Consider the following 14,375-nt stretch of genomic DNA (forward strand, 5'->3'; position numbering starts at 1 on the left):
AGGAAACTATCCTTGGGTGTTTTGAGATGTTTTAAGTCTAGTTAACACTTGAGAGAGTGGATTAATGCTTAATAAACCAATAGGAGTTTAAAGCTTGAACACTGGTAATCTCGACGGAAAGTGTTTTATTTCAATGTAGAGGAATTCTAAATTACTGAACCTTAATTTATTTATTCTCTGAGTGAAAATTTTATTAATATGATATTATTAATAGTGGACAAGCATGATAATTAATACAGTTTTATTAGACTTGTCATGGTTTTATGGACGAGAAGAATAAATTATCTGCATGCTCAGAGTAAGTTAATTTGTAACGGAGATATGGGATGAACATGATGCTTATCTATTTAATTTATGTTCATCATGGAATTAATTGATATGTCTTATTATTTTGATCTATTAGTTACTGGAGTAAGCATGTTAGTCTATATTTCTATTTATGCTTACTATGGTTCAGTTGCTATGTGCATTGAGTATGTATTCTATCAACTGTAGGATGGATTGGATTGTATGTATCGGTATGGAATGGTGACATAGTAGGTTTGGATTAGTTCAAATTGTTAAGTCCTACCTAATTTGGATTAAGGGAATGGATTATAATAATTGAATCTTCCTTATGTATAAGTCTGTGTAGTTGAATAACCTGAACGACTTAAGTCTGTGCGGTTGAATAAGCTGAACGACTTACTGGATTTCTTATGGATGAATGTGAATGGAGTTTAAATATATTATTATGGTACCGTGACTTGAGCTTGAGTCTCAGAGTCAACGGTTAGGGAGCGTATATGCAATAGGACGAGTAACTGGCTATGCTGGTTGAGGTGTACACTGTTAGGCTTAGGTAGTCATGCCCACTCAGGTGCGTTTTGCATGTTACCTTTTACTGAGGTTGAGACCTGTATCATAGTCCAGTGAGAGTCCATAGTGTGGATGTATATATATATATATAGACACGGATTATATAGTTATTGTTGAGTTGGTTAGCGTGTATATGCGTATCGAGTCTCTGCTTGGATTATAGTAGGATAGAACTTGTTCGTGGGCCTGACCTACTCCTATTTTTCAGGTATACGTCAATTCTAGTCTTGAGCTTGTTCGTACTGAGCAGAGGCAAACACTCATTCTTCCAGCGACGTATGAGCTCTATTCATATTGTTTTCTTTTAGTTTTTCAGTTCAGTTTGGTTTTCTTTTTAGGGGTCCACATGATGGATTCCCGAGTTGTACCCTTGGAGGTTTTGGGGTTGGATTATTATTATATGGGATTTTAAGTATTTAATATTAAAGGATTTTATATTTTAGTTTCTTTCAGCTCATTATATTATTTCTTTATTCACTTTGTATTCCGTGTTCATTTTAACATATTAATTGTTTGATATCCCTTAGGTTTGGTCCTGGGCCTGATCAACCCGTATCTCGGATTCGAAGGGTATCACAGTTGGTATCAGAGCACTCCAGGTTCAAGTGTCTCTAGGGTGTTTCGTATTAAGTCTTTTGCGTAGCGTTTTTTTATTTATTAGAGTTTAAGTTTAGGATTCGTTGAATTCTTTTACGGTTCGCTTAGAACGTACTGATGTCTGTCTTTCTATGTTAATAGATGGTTAATGGTAGGAGAAGAGGATAAAACATGCAAGGAAATAAGAGGCAGAGGAGAGCGGCAACGTAGGCAGCAAGAACGTCTACAGCTTCAGCTAATGGAAGAGGAGCAGCAATTGCCTGGATTTGAGGATGACAATGGTCAGTTTCGTAATAAGCAGGAGGAAGTTCAGCAGACACCGGGTCAGGTTAGAGATCCAGAGTTTCCCTCTCACCTCAATGACTTCGTTGCTCAGGCTATAGAAGCTGGGGTAACAGCTGCACTTCGGAATCAACCACCAGTTCAGTAGGTACCTGTACCAACACCGGTTGTTCAGACTGACTCATGGGAAAAGGCCAGGAGTTCTTTTACAAAAGGGGAGTCCACCTGAGTTCAAAGGTTCCACCGATGCGAGAGTAGATCACTAGTGGAAACAAGATATCGAGCGACATCTTTGTTTGGTTCAGTGCACAGAGGTTCAGAAATAGATGTTTGCTACCTTCAAGCTAGTTGGGGATGCACTACAATGGTGGGAGTCAGTTACCACCACAGAGGAGAGGATGGCATTGACTTATGATGAGTTCAGTGCACGCTTTGAAGAGAAGTACTTCCCTTATGCAGTCAGGGCAGCAATGAAGACTGAGTTTTTAAATTTGTCGCAGGGGAACATGACAGTGGCGGAGTATGAGCAGCAGTTCACGCGCTTGTCTCTTTTTGCACTGGAGGAGGTGGATACAGAGGAGAAGAAGCGCAACAATTTTGTTAAGGGACTGATGTAGTCTATCAAGAGAGCTATTACAGGTAGTCTAGCTTATACTATATATGCTCAGGTGGTAGACGCCGCTCTACAGCAGTATCAGTTGACCGTGGACTTCAGACAGGCTCGTGGTGAGAAGCGGGGTGATAAAGACTCTGCTAATCAGTCAGCTGAAAAGGGGAACGGTAATGGTCACCAACAGAATGACAAGGGCAAGTTCCAGGGACAACAGCCTTGGAAGAAGCACAAGGGTGGTTCAGATGCTCACAGGAATGGGGTACCTATTCAGAGGCAGCCGAATGGAGGACCACAGACAGGACAGGGTCAGCGACCAGCTAACCGACAGAGGAGGCCATTTGGTACTTTCCAGGGTAGTTGTTATACTTATGGAGAGTATGGTCATACTACCAGGCAGTGTCCTAAAGCGAGATAGGGACAGGGACAGGGACAGGGACATGGACAACATGTGCAGCCAGGACAGAGGGCGTCAGTGCCTCCACCAGCTCCACAGGTTCCACAGATTCAGGGACAGACACATCTGGCTTTACCGGCACCGCCGCAGACTCGAGGACAGACACAACAGTAGTTGCACTATGGCAGGGTGTACAACCCCGTGCCACAGGATGTTCAGGCACCTCAGGCTGTTGAGGGTAAGTTTCCTATTCATGGTTTACATGGACGTATTTTATTTGATACGGGTGATACACACTTATTTGTAGTTAGGACTTTTGTTGTTTTATCTGGGATGAGGACGAGGGTATGTACTAGACCTCAGGGTATTTCTACACTATTGAGCGATACAGCCATTTTATATGAGAGTGATGGGTCTGTGACACTAGATGTTGGCAGACTCGGATTTCTAGCCAATCTACTGGTCCTAGACATGCACACTTATGACGTGATACTTGGGATGGATTGGCTATCTCACTACCATGCCCAAGTTAATTGCTTTGATAGGTCTATTACGTTCACCATACCTGGTCAGGATATGTATGTTGTAGCTATGCCACGTTTTAATGGGGGCGGTAACACGTATTTGTTCCATGTGAAGGAGGAAATAGAGGAGGAGGTTACTGTATCATTGGATCGTATACCAATTGTACAGGACTTTCCGGATATATTTCAGGAGATTCCAGGGTTACCACATAGTCGCGAGATTGACTTTGTGATTGACTTAGCTACATGCACTACGCCTATTGCTAGGGCATCGTATAGGATGGCACCAGTAGAGATGAGAGAGCTAAGGGATCAGATTCAGCAATTACTCAGCCAGGGTTTCATTCGTAGGAGTACCTCACCCTGGGGAGCACCAGTTTTATTTGTGAAAAAGAAGGATGGTTCACTTCGCTTGTGTATTGATTACAGGGAGTTGAGCAAGGTTAATATTCGTAGCAAGTATCCGTTACCCAGGATCGATGATTTGTTTGATTAGTTAAGGGGAGCCACATATTTTTCCAAGATTGATCTGCGTTCTGGGTATCATCAACTGAGGGTTAGGGAGCAGGATATTCCTAAGACAACGTTTCTCACAAGATATGGTTCTTATGACTTTCGTGTCATGCCGTTTGGGACGACTAACGTACCAGCAGTGTTCATAGACTTAATGAACATAGTTTTCTGGGCTTATTTGGATCAGTTTGTTATTGTCTTTATTGATGATATCTTGATCTATTCTCGGTCGGAGGACGATTATGCGAGACATCTTCGCATAGTATTGCAGATGCTTCGTGAACACCAGTTATTTGCTAAGTTCGAGAAGTGTGAATTTTGGCAGCGGGAAGTGAAGTTTCTGGGTCACGTGGTGTCCGAAAGGGAGATAGCAGTAGATCCAGCCAAGGTTTCAGCTGTAGTTGAAGTGGGGACAGCCTACTTCACCTACCGAGATTCAGAGTTTCCTCGGTTTGGCGGGATATTATCGGAGGTTCATCCAGGGGTTCTCTAAGATAGCTGGACCACTCACACACCTAACTAAAAAGGGTGTACAGTTCGTATGGGATGAACACTGTCAGCGAGCTTTTGATGAGCTGAAGACTAAGTTGACTTCTGCACCGGTTCTAACTACTTCACAGAGCGAGATAGAGTATCTAGTCTATACAGATACTTCTTTGTAGGGTCTTGGATGTGTTTTAATGCAGGAAGAGTGATCGATTTCATATGGATCTCGGAAGCTTAAGCCTCATGAGCTTAATTATCTAACGCATGATTTGGAATTGGCAACCGTGGTCATTGCCGTGCGCATATGGAGGCATTATTTGTTGGGTGAGTCCTTCAGATTATTCAGTGATCACAAGAGTCTGCAGTATTTATTCACTTAGCGGGAGTTGAATATGAGACAGCGCAGATGGTTGGAGTTTGTAAAGGATTATCACTTTTCTATACAGTATCATCTAGGGAAAGCGAATGTGGTGGCAGATGCACTCAGTCGTTGACCTGTTGGTAGTCTTTCTGCCTTATTCACCACTGAGTGGAATTCTTTGAAGAATGTAGATGAGTTTTTGAACGCTTTTATGGCTTGCATGGTGATTACACCTTCTATCATTCGCAAGGTTTTGCAAGCACAACTCACCGATCAGCAGTGTATCGACAAAGTTGCAGAGATAGCTTCTGGGGAGGTTCCATTTTACCATGTTGGGACTGACGGAGGCTTGAGGTACAAGGGACGCTTAGTGGTACCTTCTGCTGATAATTTGAGGAAGGACGTGATGACAGAGACTCATCATTCTGAGTTTTCGGTTCATCCAGGCGGAAACAAGATGTATTAGGATATGAAGCGGTAGTTTTGGTGGGCAGGTATGAAGAGGGACATTGCTCTGTTTATTTCTCAGAGTAGTAGTTGTCAGATGGTTAAGATTGATCATCAGAGGCTGTAAGGAGCTTTACAACCGCTATCGATACCAGAGTGGAAATGGGAGAGCATTTCTATGGACTTTGTGGAAGGATTGCCCACTTCTTTCAAGGGTCACAATTCCATTTGGGTCATCGTGGATAGGTTGACCAAATCAGCTCATTTCCTGCCTATTCGCACTGACTTCACTTCAGAGCAGTTGTGGAGGCTTTATATTTTCGAGATTGTAAAGCTACATGGTATTCCGTTGTCTATTATATCGAGCAGGGATTTGAACTTTGTGTCTGGATTTTGGAAGAGCTTTCAGCAATCTTTAGGTATAGAATTGCATCTTAGCACTGCTTATCATCCTCAGACTGATGGACAGACTGAGAGGGTGAATCAAATTATGGAAGATATGTTTCGGTCGTGTGTTCTTGATTTCAAGGGCCACTGGGATGATTATTTGCCACATGTGGAGTTTGCTTACAACAATAGTTTCCAGAAAACTATTGGTATGGCACAATTTGAGGCATTATACGGTTGACCGTGTCGATCGCCTATTTGTTGGATGGAGGTTGGAGAGAGCAGATTCTTGGGTCCTGAGTTTATTAAGTATACTTCTGAGAAGATTGCTCTTATTCGGGATCGCATGCGTACTGCTCAATGTAGGCAAAAGAGTTATGTTGATCGGTGTACTCGTGCTTTGGAGTTTAGGGTTGGAGATCATGTTTTACTCAAAGTGTCGCCTATGAAAGGGGTTATGCTCTTTGGGAAGAAAGGAAAGTTGTCACCGCGGTTTGTCGGTCCATTCATGATCACGGATTTCATTGGAGCTGTTGCTTATAGATTAGCACTTCCGGATACTTTGGATCGCGTTCACAATGTGTTTTATGTTTCCATGTTGCGGAAATTGTTGTGAGATGAGGATCGGTATCATCATATCAATATTGGGGAGATAGAGTTACAGCCGGATGCGACTTATTTGGAGCCACCGTGTCGTATTGTCGACCGGCGGGATCAAATCCTTCGTAATAAGGTTATCCCTTTGGTTCGTGTTCAATGTAGTCATCACAATGAGGCTGAGTCTACTTGGGAACGAGAGGATGTCATTCGCTCGTAGTTTCCTAAATTATGGGAAGAAAGTAAGAGCGAATTCCGAGGACAAAGTTCCTTTTGCTAGGGGGAAGAATTTAATATCCCTAATTTCAAAAGGATAGTCCTGGTATTTAATTTATTGTTTTAATTGAATTTTAAATTGTTTAACTTGTTGATTGGCGTGTTTATTTGCAATAATTGATGACTTGTTATTTAATGGTGATTTTGTGAATTAATTAATTATTAAATTGTAGGCAAAAATGCAAAAAAAACCCCTGAACTATCACAAATCCACATTTTACCCCCCTGAATTACAAAAATAAACAAGTTAGTACCACAACTATTACAAATCGTACAAATTAACCCCTGAAACTCAATTCCGGCCACTTTCCGGCCCACAAGGTTAGCACGTGACTGTTTTTTCTTTTTAATTCCGAAATTGCCCTCAAATACTAATGAATATTATTATTTATTTATTCATTTTATCTTTTCTTCCATGTAATGAGGTAAAAACCACCGAGAAGCTCATAGCCAAGTTCTCCTTCCCGTCGGTGCCGCGCCGAACCATGCTGCCATCGCCATCGCTGCACCAGCAGGCCTAACCAGTCCTCTCCACAGCCCATCGTCACCCATGCCGCCATCACCATCGCTGCACCAGCCACCTATGATATGAGTGGATCAAAACCTGTAGTTTTTTTCATCAATATAATTTCTTTCTTGGCGTAAAGGAAATAAATAAATAAATAAATAAAATAATAAATTTGCCGTTGTATTCTCCAATATGGGGATCTCACAAAGTAAAGGACTGCATTTGTAAAATAAAATATTACTAAGTAGACAAAATCTCAATCTGTATGCAAAAAAAGTTGGAATCCAACCACTACATGAAAATTAGGAAAAGATTGTTCTGTCCATTCTCTATAATCCACCGGACCACCACCGATTCTTTGATTTCTTGGTTGGAGAAAACGCCATGAACGGCCAGCGAACTCGAACGAACGACCCGTTCCTCCTGAACCACAACGCCACCGACCTGCGAATCGCGTCGGAATTTCTCTCCAATTGGCTTCCTTTCCTCTCCAGAGGTCTCTGGCTGCTGCACTCAAACCCTCTCAGATCGCATTCGATCCCTTAATCCAGGTTGATATTAATGTCCATGACAAATATATATATATATATACAGCTTCCATCCTTCCTCAAAGCTTCTGCCTCTCAATATCCAGTACCTGACGAGGTGATTATTACTTGAAAACTCTCTCTCTCTCTCTATATATATATATATATATATATAATGGAGTCACTCCTGCACTTCATTTTTTAATTATGGAGTATGTTGTGACTTATTACATATTTAAAGTGGGCAAAGGAATTTTATCTATGTTTGTTGTACTTGTTGATTTTGATCAATGAAACCACATACTTATCAACAAAAATAAATTGTAAGAGAATTTTATAATTTTCTATTTTTTGAAGTGTCAGTATCTCTCTGTGACACTTTCATTTTGCACAAGTTCATGAAGAGGTTTCGGCTGCCGGAGAATGCTAGGACCGATCAGGTCAAGGCTTCCATGGAGAATGGAGTGCTCACTGTTACTGTTCCCAAAGAGGAAGCGAAGAAGCCTGATGTCAAGTCTGTTGAGACCCATCTCGGCAAGGTGCCCGGCTGTGGCTGGGAACATTTGACGACTTGAGAACAGAGGGACATTGAGGGTATTTCAAATTATTTATTTTTGTATTTTTTTTTAATTACAATGGGTAGTTTTGTAAATTTATAATGAAGTCGGCCGGAAAGTGGCCGGAATTGTGTTTTAGGGGTTAATTTGCACGATTTGGATAGTTGTGGTACTGACTTGTTCATTTTTGTAGTCTAAGGGGGTAAATTGCCGATTTGTAATAGTTCAGGGGGGTTTTTTTTTTCATTTTTGCCTAAATTGTATTATATTTTCTGTATTAATTATAAACTTTTCATTGTGATAGTTGTGGTACTGACTTGTTCATTTTTTTTTTCATTTTTTTTCATTAAGTTTTCTCTGGGCCGATTAGTATTCTGTTAGGGCTTGAATTAATTTAGGTTTTGTATAACTCTATAAATAAACATATTAAAGTTAGGCCTAGGGTTTAAGAACCCTATTCATGTCCGTGGAAGTAGCGAAAGAACAGAGGAGGGATTTCAGTAGGTATCGGCGGAACTTTTAAAGACGACGTAGAGATTTTGGAACAAAAGTCTCAATGGCAAGTTCTAATCCTAGCTCTTTTCCTTTGGCTCGTGTTCTTTGCATGTCTAATACAACTCCAGGAAGATAATAATGATTAAAAATTAATCCGCGTCTTCATGTTCTGATGTTTTAAAACTGATCGTAATTGTATAATTATGTACTGCTTGTTTTGAGGTTTTCTGGTTTAACCTTTAATTGAATGCATGTAAATTGATGTATATATGGTTTTAATTAATCTGGAACATATGGGAATACAGTGGAATTAAACTGGATCATAAGGTTACATGCTTTAATCACTGAGTGTTCAGGAATAAACAATTACTTCGTTTTAATTTTTGTTGTGTAAGTTGTGTTCCGAAGAATAACTGGGTTTGTATAAAGATTTAAATTATCTATTGAACATACTGGAACTCAGTTTAGAGACCTAGAAGTCTTAGGAATTGAGGACAGACAAACTGAACGTCGCTGGAGTAGACACAGGGGACGAAAACAAGCGGAGAGGAGGAGAGAGGGGAAGAGATGGCTCCATGGAATCATGGAGCCAGTTCTAAAAGGATTTGGAGGCGGCTCCAACTTGTTTGGAGCCGGCTCTATCATGGTTCTTCAAGGTTTTTCCAGTTTTGGTTTTTTTGGCGATAGTTTGGGCTACGAAACTCGGATTTTGGGATATTCAGATTCTGTAGGAAGCTATCCTTGGGTGTTTTGAGATGTTCTAAGTCTAGTTAACACTTGAGAGAGTGGATTAATGCTTAATAAACCAGTAGGAGTTTAAAGCTTGAACACTGGTAAGTCTCGACGGAAAGTGTTTTATTTCAGTGCAGAGGAATTCTAAATTACTGAACCTTAATTTATTTATTCTCTAAGTGGAAATTTTATTAATATGATATTATCAATAGTGGACAAGCATGATAATTAATATAGTTTTATTAGACTTGTCATGGTTTTATGGACGAGAAGAATAAATTATCTACATGCTCAGAGTAAGTTAATTTATAACGGAGATTTGGGATGAACATGATGCTTATCTATTTAATTTATGTTCATCATAGAATTAATTGATATGTCTTATTATTTTGATCTATCAGTTACTGAAGTAAGCATGTTAGTCTATATTTTTATTTATGCTTATTATGGTTCAGTTGCTATGTGCATTGATTATGTATTTTATCAACTGTTAGATGGATTCGATTGTATGTACCGGTATGGAAAGGTGACATAGTAGGTTTGGATTAGCTCAAATTGCTAAGTCCTACCTATTTTGGATTAAGGGAATGGATTATAAAAATAGAATCATCCTTATGTATAAGTCTGTGCAGTTGAATAAGCTGAACGACTTAAGTCTGTGCGGTTGACTAAGCTGAACGACTTACTGGATTTCTTATGGATGAATGTGAACAGAGTTTAAATATATTATTATGGTGCCGTGACTTGAGCTTAAGTCTCAGAGTCAACGTTTAGGGAGCGTATATGCAATAGGACGCGTAACTGGCTATGCTGGTTGAGGTGTACCCTGTTAGGCTTAGGTAGTCATGCCCACTCAAGTGCGTTTTGCATGTTACCTTCTACTCAGGTTGAGACCCGTAGAAATCATAGTCTAGTGAGAGTCTATAGTGTGGATGTATATATATATATAGACACGGATTATATAGTTATTGTTGAGTTGGTTAGAGTGTATATGCGTATCGAGTCTCTGTTTGGATTGTAGTAGGATAAAACTTGTTCGTGGGCCTGACCCATTCCTATTTTTTAGGTGTACATCAGTTCTAGTCTTGAGCTTGTTCGTGCTAAGCAGAGGCGACCACTCATTCTTCAGACGACGTAAGAGCTCTATTCATATGGTTTTCATTTAGTTTTTTAGTTCAGTTTGGTTTTCTTTTTAGGGGTCCACAGGATGGATTCCCGAGTTGTACCCTTGGAGGTTTTGGAGTTGGATTATTATTATATGGGATTTTAAGTATTTAATATTAAAGGATTTTATATTTTAGTTTCTTTCAGCTCATTATATTATTTCTTTATTCACTTTGTATTCCGTGTTCATTTTAACATATTAATTGTTTGATATCCTTCGGGTTTGGGCCTGGGCCTAATCAACACGTGTCTCGGATCCGAGGGGTATCACAACATACTTCAAAGTTTCAAAAATGGCAAAAATCAACATGGAAGTTCTAGATCTAAACATGGAAAACATGAAAAATTCGAGATTAAAGCTTAAAATTAAAAATAGAACCCAAAACTTACCAAGAACGAATGAGAAAAGTGGACCGAGAGAGATTAGATCGGGATCGAAGGCGAGAGAGAGTTTGGAAGCTTCTGAGATGTCGCCGGAAGCTCGCCGGAAGTGGGGAAGAAGGTGAAACAGCGGTGGGAGAGAAGGAGGGTCTGAGATCGATGTTGAAATCGATCAAAATGACCCTTGGGTCATATTTTTAAAAACTATTTCCGACAAGTTCGATCGATCACTTGGGAATCAGATCGATCGAAACCAGCAAACGACAAAGTATTTTTGAAAATTATTTATTATTATTTTTGTATATATATATATATATATATTATTTTATTTATTTTTTTAAATTTAAATTAAAAGGTAAATTAAAAATATTTTTGAATTTTTGGAAAATAAAACAAATTTCTAAAAATATTTTTAGATTTTTGGAAATTAAAACATAATTTTATTTGATTTTTGCTTTTTTTTTTTTAATTCAAAATTCAAAAAGAAGTCAAAGTCAACAGGAAGAACACAGATCGATCAAAAGACTCGATCGATCCAACAGGTGAAAACTTGCTAACATGTTCGAATGATACACAGAGAGGTGATTTTTCATGGTTTCAAAATATTTCTAAGTATGGGGCACAGATCGATTTGAGGAAAATCTAGATGGATCTTGGAACACTCAGATCGATTGAAAATAAAGTTCGCACGATACACAGAGAGCTGAAATATGCAAGAAATTTACGCACGATGGGACTGAGAGATGATTGGATGCAGAGATGATTGTTCGATTGATCTGACTTCTTCTCAGATCGATCGAATAGACACTAAATGTCTAATTCAAAATTGAAAGTGCAAGCAATCTCAATCAAAGTCCTTAATAATGTGTATGAACCCAGAACATATCTAGACAACGCAAGAAATGAAAGGTAAAATAGAAACGAGGGAGGAATATGGTTGTAAACCCTATGAAGCACTAGTGTTTAACGTCTCTAGTAAGACGTTGGGCTTTAACGTAAAAAATCTTATTATGCATCCCCTCCTTAGCGGGGTGAAAAACACTTTAAATCACACCCAACAAATGGTTCCCTAAAGAACTTGTTGGATTTGATTCAAAGGAGATTGACGGTCCTTGGTCAAATCAATTCTTAGGTTTCCATGCCCTTTCAAACTTTGTTTTTGAAACAACTTTCTTTGAAATCAAATTAAAAGGCAAACCTTTGGAAATACGATTTTTAAGTAACGACTCAACTTTATCAAATTCCTTGTCAAAACGCTTTTCCACAGCACATGCTTCTTCATGCTTATCTATTGAATTCGGTATTGGATTAAATATGTTCAACTTCACTTTCATGTGGCCAAATGAGATTTTCATTATCCCCGTTCTACAATTTATGTTGGCATTTGCGGTTGCCAAGAAAGGACGGCCAAGGATAACGGGAATTTGGCTTTTGGGATTCGGAACAGGTTCCATGTCAATGACAACGAAATCAACTGGGAAGAAGAACTTATCAATCTTAATCAATACATCCTCAATAATACCCCAGGGCTTTTTTATGGATCGGTCGGCAAGTTGTAAAACTATCGACGTCGGTTTTAAATCTCCTAAGCTCAATTGAACGTATACCAAATATGGAAGAAGGTTAACACTTACTCCTAAATCAAGAAGAGTCCGATTAATGATATGGTCACCAATGATGCAAGAAGTAGTAGGTGAACCGGGGTCCTTAAACTTTGGGAGAGTGTTGTGTTGCAAAATAGAGCTTATTTACTCAGTCAAAACCACTTTCTTTGGTGCTTAGCTTTTGTTCTTCCTCTTTTGGGTGCAAAAATATTTCAAGAATTTGGCATGAGCCAGAATTTGTTTGATTGCATTCAAGAGCGGAAGATTGATCTTCACTTGCCTAAACACTTCAATGATTTCATTCACTTTGGTCTTTTGTTTTTCAATAGAGATGGATCCTTTCAAGGCATCTAGAAATGGCGCTATTGGCTCATAAACCTTTTCAAAATCACTTTTCAAAACATCTTCAACACAAGAATTTTTCAAACTATTGTACAAATAATTTTTCAACACTTTTTCATTAAATGGTTCATGCACATGCAATGAAGGATGAATGGAATGTGAAACGGGACGGGTATCAACTTTTGGTCTTGGCATGCCTAATGGGATTTGAATGTTGTCATGATGCACATTAGGGTGGAGGATGCCTTGTTGGTCTATGTGATCAAGGTCCTCCACATGGTCGTCATTTTGCTCATCCATTGGTAAAATGGAGTGATGAAAGCTACCTCTTCTCCTATGATTGCGAACAATGGATTCAAGATTCAAATTAAGATGGACAAGAGTAGGATTTAACGACCTACGACCATGTATGCATAAACAAAACAAAAACAAGTAGCAATCACTTCACCTCTGCAACAAATTAATCAGCAAACATCCTCCACATACAATGATCCCATACTCTCATGCTTTGAACAATATGCAAGAAAAATTAAATTGCCTCCACGCGAGCTCGCGATCTAACTAGAGGTTGAGTTAGAAAAAGCTTACAAAGGGTCTTTAAGCAACTTCAAGTTGTTTTTCAAATTTTGCTATGCTTTGCAATTTTTTAGATTTTAGCTCTTTTATATGCTTAGCTTAGCTCCTTACTTTAGAATTCTCCCTTACTTCACTTCCTTTGCCCAATTCACCTAGCCAATAAAGAACAAACACAATAAGTAATCAAAATAAAGTAAAGTAAAGACACGATCAAAAGAATACTAATTTCGAATTATTTCCAAAACACGGTGTTGCCAAATCCCCTGCAACGATGCCAAAACTTGGTGTGGTACCAATGCACCAAATTGTATGTAGTGTGGTCAAGTTTGAATTTATAGAGTGCCACTACTACCTCTAACTACTAATATAGCTAGGGTGAGTAGGGATCGTCCCAAGGGATAGGAAGCAATATTGATATGGAAACAAGGTCGGATTAGTAGGTTGAGTGATCAAAATGGGGTTTGATTGGTTAATTAAACTACAATATAAACAAATTCAATCACTACAAGAAAAGTGAGCTTTTACGACATAGTATTTACGGGGTTTCTTTATTTTGCCTCGTGATTACCACCATTTACGGAGTTTTTAAAAGAATCATCGTAATTGTTACGTTATAGGATATGTTTTCACGAGAATTTTATAGAATCGTCGTAGAAAAATATTTTTACGGTGTATTAAAGAGCCCGTGAATATTTAGATACATTTACGGCCTATTTGTACACCTTTAACGGGATAAATGTTCTTCGTTGATAAAGCACTAAAATTTCACATTTAAGGCCTTTTTTTTCCCCCGTAAATAAGCAATAAAACTTGCCCGCCCAATTAAATAGGCACAATTAATAAAATTACTTAAAAAACATACACATGAAATAAAGAAAAAATGAACTTAAGTTTTTTACGGTGTATTAAAGAGCTCGTGGATAAATTTCACATCTATGACGCCTTTTTTGCCCCGTAAATAAGCAAAAAAAGTTTTTACATCTAAGCCGCCTTTTTTGGCCCCTAAATTACCATCGCTCTTTTAAGAATGCTGGTAATAGCCCTTCCATTTTTTTTCCCTTTCGTCCATTTTTTCCCTCCATTGATTTGTAATATTTGGGCCCTAAACTCCGTCGTTTTTGGGGGCCAATTAACACTATATTCCACTTTCCCAT

The 14,375-nt window shown here is 38.8% G+C and overlaps 1 protein-coding gene across 1 annotated transcript; it reads left to right on the forward strand.

The window, feature by feature from the left end:
- Positions 1 to 1,603: 1,603 nt before the first annotated feature.
- On the forward strand, positions 1,604 to 7,945 carry LOC132309881 (17.8 kDa class I heat shock protein-like). The gene is made up of 2 exons (XM_059808140.1): positions 1,604 to 1,783; positions 7,766 to 7,945. Exons 1-2 carry the CDS (start codon positions 1,604 to 1,606, stop codon positions 7,943 to 7,945), a joined length of 360 nt encoding a protein of 119 aa, XP_059664123.1.
- Positions 7,946 to 14,375: the final 6,430 nt, after the last annotated feature.

This window comes from Cornus florida, unplaced genomic scaffold (genome assembly GCF_030987335.1).
Source record: "Cornus florida cultivar Cherokee Brave unplaced genomic scaffold, ASM3098733v1 CherokeeBrave_3.0.0_Hap2_Chr05, whole genome shotgun sequence".
Taxonomy (NCBI): Eukaryota; Viridiplantae; Streptophyta; class Magnoliopsida; order Cornales; family Cornaceae; genus Cornus; species Cornus florida.